The 7245-nt window shown below is 43.8% G+C and overlaps 1 protein-coding gene across 1 annotated transcript; it reads right to left on the reverse strand.

Annotated features, from left to right (window-relative positions):
• Positions 1-6744: 6744 nt before the first annotated feature.
• On the reverse strand, positions 6745-7167 carry LOC132697632 (uncharacterized). The gene has a single exon (XM_060663175.1). The coding sequence runs from the start codon at positions 7165-7167 to the stop codon at positions 6745-6747; it is 423 nt and encodes a 140-aa protein (XP_060519158.1).
• Positions 7168-7245: the final 78 nt, after the last annotated feature.

Genomic DNA, 7245 nt, shown 5'->3' on the forward strand with positions numbered 1-7245 from the left:
GACAAAACCACCTTTCCCTTCCTAGATAATGAGTTTCGATTAAATCAAAATCAACGTCCTCGTGATATACGGCATTTTGATAAAAATTGTTGATTCTCTCGTTTCGAATACGCCACTCTCGCTTGTGCGTATCGAACGGAGGTAGAGGGTGCCAAGCGCGACCCACTCTACCGCGGATGACCGGCCTCGAAGCTTCCGCCACCGATTCCGCGATGGAATCCAAATCGTCTTCGTCGTCGTCGTCTTTCTCCTCGTTGTGTTGTTTTGACATCGTGATCGTCTCCTCCAAAGGACTCTTGGTAGGATTGACGCAAATTTCAAGCGATTCTTCGCCAACGACAGACGGCTCCGATTCCCTGACGTTCTCGACGACGGAATCCCGGACAAAAGTGTCCATGACCTCCACACCTGACCTAGACAAATCGAAATTGCGCCGCATTTCGATATAACAATCGTAATGATTGTGTCCACTGTATCTTAACAAAATCGGATTGGTATCGTCCATTCTTCCCTGATCTAAGAGAATTTTTCCATTTTCGATGATCAAAAACCTCCTATTATAAAACGAAGAAAGTGCGAAAACTTCCATGGCGGAACCCCATTCGCCGTTTTTTGACATGACATTTTTGTAATCATCAAAATTTGTAAAATCGGTCCAAACCGCTAGATCGTTCCAATTGTTTTCCGCCGCCGCGACCGCGTTCGATCTTACCTGGAAATGTTGCCGGTCGTTACCGTGCAATCCCACGGCGATAGAACGAAACAAGCAATTCCCGTCGCCGGCCGCCACTCGATACCGCCCGTATCGATCGCTTCTAATTTGTTCGCTTTCCATTATTATTTTCGACTAGAAACTTCTGAATAAAAAAAAGAAAAACGCGAATAAATTATACGATAAAATGTGTAAGAACGCATAAATCGACACATATTTAAAGAAAAACGTTAAAAAAAAATTAGAACATTTAAAATTTAATAAGAACCGTCAAAATAACAGAACGATATCGCGACGTTCTGTATACAATTTAAATTTAAAGAAGGAAATAAAAAAAAAACGAAAACGAAAATATCGTTCGCTCGAAACAAACGAAATAATAACGTAACACATAGAACCAATGTAAAAAAAATGGGACAACCTGTATGTGATTAAAAGCAAACTACCTTATCGAAGAACGTGTGATGGTGTAAAAACAGAGTTACGCAACCCGCGCATGATTTTAGGTAGGAAATAATTTAAGGACATCCGGTATATTTTTAAAAAATTAAATTTAAAATTATAAAGCCAGAGATGCAAAAACATTAGCAAATTTAAATCGAAATACTCATTTACCGCGGGGAACAATATCGCGACGTCCTGTATACAATTTAAATTCAAAGAAGGAAATAAAAATAACGAAAACGAAAGTATCGTTGACTCAAAAGAAGCGATATAATAACGTAACACATAGAACCAATGTAAAGAAAATGGGACAACCTGTATCTGATTAGATGCAAACATTTTTATCTGAGTATGTGTAATCGTGTGAAAACAGAGTTACGCAACCCGCGTATGATTTTACATAGGAAATAATTTAAGGATAACCGGTATATTTTTAAAAAATTGAACATGACGCTAGAGATGTAAAAACCAATGCAAAGAAAAAAAAACACTAAAATATATTAGCGAGAGATAGTCGCAACTCGAAAACTTTTTCTTCATGTCCGGGTAGGAGCACATAGCAATAGAAATATATTTAATTACCTTAAAAAAAGAAAATCAATCACAATTAACTTTCTCGGGTGCACTTTTAAAACAAACTAAATGCAAATCTCGATGAAGATCATCCCACCTACATTGTCACCCCCACCAATTATTTAATATTTCGCGCCTAGGATAACGATCGCTAAGATCGTCGAACGTTGCCACGTTGAGCGCAAAACGTAGTTATTAAAAATGATGCGAGTTAATTTTTGTCTTTACCAATTATGAGAATCGTCGAAATCTATCTGGAAACACTTTCAACTGCATCCCGTCTCTTTTCGTTGAATTGAAATTGATCTTTTTTTCAATAAAAATCGATATAAATCACAATGCAGGGATGCTTCTGGCAACAGTGTCACCCCATCCACTTTTATAACGGTTTTCTGTCCGTCGATCGTAAATCATTTTTTCGCGGGTAAAATAACGGCTGTTAGAGAATCGTCGGACGTTGCCATATTTAAGAGATGCAAAAATCACGAAAATAATCGATCGATTTTAATAAGGGAAAAATGAAAGCCTACCTCGCTTTAAAATTTCAAACTTGAATGGATAGGAGGAACGTCGGAAACCTACCAGGCTATAGTGGTTACGAATCCGCACCACTCTACGCGCGTTATAATGAGCTCGGTACGAAAATTCGCTTATTTTTCGCCTCCGACGCACCCTTACCGAGATACGGCCCTTTTTCGTATTTTTTTTTCGATTTTAAAATGGCCATAACTCGAAAACGGTTCGTCCAATCAAAAAAAGGACAAAATTTTCACCCCACAGGGGTCGCTTCTCTCCCCCCTTTACCCTTAGAAGACATTTTCTCCGATTTTTTTTTTCAAAAATTACAAAATTCGAGGGGATAAAATTTGGAGGGGGGGGTTGATACTTTGCCAGTCGATTCCCCACGCCGAGTTCGCCGGTCCACCTAATTAATAACGCTGAGGCCGGTACGAAAATTCGCTTATTTTTCGCCTCCGACGCACCGTTTCCGAGATACGGCCCTTTTTCGAAAATTTTTCGAAAATGTCGAAATCTCGAAAACGGCTCGTCGGATCGAAAAACGCACGAAATTTTCGCCCCATAGGGGTCGCTTCTCACCCCCCTTTACCCTTAGAAGGCATTTTCTCCGATTTTTTTTTTCAAAAATTACAAAATTCGAGGGGGTAAAATTTGGAGGGGGGGGGGTTGAGACTTTGCAAGTCGATTCCCCACGCCGAGTCGGCCGGTCCATCTAGTCAATAACGCCGAGGCCGGAACGAAAATTCGCTTATTTTTCGCCTCCGACGCACCGTTTCCGAGATACGGCCCTTTTTCGAAAATTTTTCGAAAATGTCGAAATCTCGAAAACGGCTCGTCGGATCGAAAAACGCACGAAATTTTCGCCCCAAAGGGGTCGCTTCTCACCCCCCTTTACCCTTAGAAGGCATTTTCTCCGATTTTTTTTTTCAAAAATTACAAAATTCGATGGGGTAAAATTTGGAGGGGGGGGGGAGGGTTGGGACTTTGTCAGTCGATTCCCCACGCCGAGTCCGCCGGTTAGCCTAGTCAATAATGCCGAGGCCGGTACGAAAATGATTTGAATATTTTGAAAATTTTTCCAAAAAACCGCCGTATCTCGGAAACGGTTCGTCGTAGCGAGAAACGGAGCGAATTTCCGTCCCAAAAGGGACGGTTTCCGACCCCGTTTTACCCGGATCCGACATCGTTTCCGCCATTTTCCGGAAAAAAGTTCTTTCGGTGGCGGTAACTCCGCCCTCCGAGGTCGGGGGCGGTTCCGCTCGCGGCGCCGAAATCGCGGCCGCCCCCTCCGCCGACCCGCCAAGTTTCATCCTGATCGGAGCGGCCGTTCCCGAGATACATCGCGAGCCGGCAACGTTTAGAGTCAGGTCCCGCATAACAAGCGGCGCGAGAAGCGCGGTCGCTTATTATGCGGGGACTAGGGCGGTATCTGATCGCCTTCGAACCTCTAACTTTCGTTCTTGATCAATGAAAACGTTTTTGGCAAATGCTTTCGCTTCTGTCCGTCTTGCGACGATCCAAGAATTTCACCTCTAACGTCGCAATACGAATGCCCCCATCCGTTCCTATTAATCATTACCTCGGGGTTCCGAAAACCAACAAAATAGAACCGAGGTCCTATTCCATTATTCCATGCACACAGTATTCAGGCGAAGTTTTAGCCTGCTTTAAGCACTCTAATTTGTTCAAAGTAAACGTGCCGGCCCACCTCGACACTCAATGAAGAGCACCGCGGCAGGATTGAGTTGGACCGCCCGCGTGAACGGGCTAAGTCCACCGGCAGGACGTCTCGCGGCACGCCAGTTAACACCGCGGACGATGAACCGGCGGCGCGAGACACAAATTCGACTACGAGCTTTTTAACCGCAACAACTTTAATATACGCTATTTTAGCTGGAATTACCGCGGCTGCTGGCACCAGACTTGCCCTCCAATTGATCCTCGTGTTAAAGGGTTTAGAGTGTACTCATTCCGATTACGGGGCCTCGGATGAGTCCCGTATCGTTATTTTTCGTCACTACCTCCCCGTGCCGGGAGTGGGTAATTTGCGCGCCTGCTGCCCTCCTTGGATATGGTAGCCGTTTCTCAGGCTCCCTCTCCGGAATCGAACCCTGATTCCCCGTTACCCGTTACGACCATGGTAGGCGCAGAACCTACCATCGACAGTTGATAAGGCAGACATTTGAAAGATGCGTCGCCGGTGCGAGACCGTGCGATCAGCGTAAAGTTATTCAGAGTCACCAAGTTGAACGATGTCGGTCGCGAACCCGCCACCGATTGGTTTTGATCTAATAAAAGCACTCCTTCCGTCTCCGGTCGGACCTCTGTTTGCATGTATTAGCTCTAGAATTACCACAGTTATCCAAGTAATTGTGGGTACGATCTAAGGAACCATAACTGATTTAATGAGCCTTTCGCGGTTTCAATTCGAATTCGCGTATACGGATCGCCTTTGTATGCGGACCGGCTCCATATAGGGATAGCCTCCATATACGGAACGCCTTTATATACGGACCGCCTCCAAATACAGACCGCCTTCGTATACGGACCGCCTCGATATACGGACCGCCTCCATATACTGATCGCCTCCATATACGGATCACCTCCATATGCGGACCGCCATTATATACGGACCGTCTCTAAATACAGACCGCCTTCGTATACGGACCGCCTCCATATACGGACCGCTTCCATATAGGGATCGCCTCCATATACGGAACGCCTTTATATACGGACCGCCTTGATATACAGACCGCTTCCATATATCGATCGCCTCCATATACGGACCACCTTCATATACAGACCGCCATTATATACGGAACGTCTCTAAATACAGACCGCCTTTGTATACGAACCGCCTCCATATACAGACCGCCTCTCTATACGGACCGCTTCCATATAGGGATCGCCTTCATATACGGAACGCCTTTATATACGGAACGCCTTTATATACGGACCGCCTCCAAATACAGACCGTCTTCGTATACGGACCGCCTCGATATACAGACCGCTTCCATATATTGATCGCCTCCATATACGGACCACCTCCATATACAGACCGCCATTATATACGGAACGTCTCTAAATACAGACCGCCTTTGTATACGGACCGCCTCCATATACAGACCGCCTCTATATGTAAACCGCTTCCATATGCGGACCGGCTTTATATACGGACCGCTTCCAAATACAGACCGCCTTTGTATACGGACCGCCTTGATATACAGACCGCTTCAATATACAGACCGCCTTCGTATACGAACCGCCTCCATATACAGACCGCCATTATATACGGACGGTCTCTAAATGCAGACCGCCTTCGTATATGAACCGCCTCCATATACAGACCGCCTCTATATGTAAACCGCTTCCATATGCGGACCAGCTCCATATATAGACCGCCTGCATATATAGACCGAGTCCATTTATAGACCGCCTCCATGTACAGATCGCCTTTATATACAGACCGCCCCATATATAGGTCGTCTCTATATATAGACCGCTTCCATAACCGAAGCTAACCAAAATGGACCAAAGTGAAGTATATAGACCGTCTAAACGGTAAACCGCCTCGGTGGTGGTTGGCATCACCAAAGCGATAACCGAAACTAACCAAAATGGACCAAAGTGACGTATTGCCTAGACCGTGAACCTCTTCGGTGGCGGTTTGATATCTAATTAAAACTAATAAAAAAACCGATCAAAATTTAGAATTGAACATCACCATGATTCAGAACGTTTTGAAATTGAAATAAAAATGTTAAGATATGTGATTACGTATTTTTGAAACGTTCGTCTCGAAACGTTTCCTTCGACGTTAAAGGAAAAAGGAATTGGAAAGGGAAAATAAATTTATTTCATTTTTATTTATTATCGAAAACGAATTCTTTAAAAAACGTTTTGGCGGTTCTAAAAAGAACCTTGAAGGTCGCCTGAAATATAACAAATTAGTATTGATAATAAAAAATCCTTGGCCGGTTGTGAACGTCTCGTAGATCTGAAACATTTAAAAAAAAAGGATTAGTTACGTTATGAGATAGTGTGTCGCGAATCGGGTTATCGTCGTATTTTTCTCTATCGTTCGATTGTCCGCGGTATCGAACGTAACGAATAATTTCGACCCTCGTGATGGGATTAAAGTCATAATCGGGTAAAAGTCTCAATCGGGTGAACGTCTTTGTCGGGTTAGAGTTTTAATCGGGAAAAAGTCATCGTTCGTACCGGCGGCAGGAAATATTGGAACTCGTGTACTTAATAAAAATTTGGAAAATGTAATATTTTTATTTGGTAAAAGTCGTGATCGAGTAAACGTCATAATTGGGTAAAAAGTCACGATCGGGTGAAAAGGCTATATTGGGTAAAGGACGTCGTCGGTAAAAAGTCGCCCTCGGTTACAAGTTATTATCGGTGAACTGTCATCGTTGTGTCGTAAAATCGGAACGAAAATGGGGTCGTAAAATGGAAACGAAAATGTAAAAAGTGGCAAATTTTCGAATTCAATTGAAGATTTTATCTAAAAACGCCCTATAAACGATATTCTGCGTGAAAACTGGATTATTTTTGCGACCGTCTTTAAAGAAACGACCCTGTCTACGACTTTCCTTTACAAAAATGCGAATATCCTGCCAAGTACGCACTCTGGACAAAGCGACGTACAATTGACCGTGAGCAAAACACGGGACGTTGAGACACAAACCGACTCGCGAAAGAGTCTGTCCTTGCGCTTTGTTGATAGTAATTGCGTCCGTCAACTTAATCGGAAATTGTTTTCTATAAAATGTGCCGCCGCCCGGTAGCAATGGCGTTTCTTTTTCCTCTAAAACGAATTGTTTTCTGATAATGACACATTTACGGCCCTGAAATTGACCGGAAACGATGCGGCCGACTATCACGTCATCGCCCATCTCCAAAACGATCATTCTCTGTCCGTTACAAAAACCCCTCCGCACGTTAAGATTTACCAAAAGGACTACCACCGAACCGATCTTCAAAGTCAA

This window comes from Cylas formicarius, unplaced genomic scaffold, assembly GCF_029955315.1.
Source record: "Cylas formicarius isolate icCylForm1 unplaced genomic scaffold, icCylForm1.1 PGA_scaffold_26__1_contigs__length_5699629, whole genome shotgun sequence".
NCBI lineage: Eukaryota > Metazoa > Arthropoda > Insecta > Coleoptera > Brentidae > Cylas > Cylas formicarius.

What these genes read in the sequence shown, in the direction of transcription:
- LOC132697632 (XM_060663175.1), bottom strand. Translation starts at nt 7,167, where the DNA reads ATGATCGTTTTGGAGATGGGCGATGACGTGATAGTCGGCCGCATCGTT.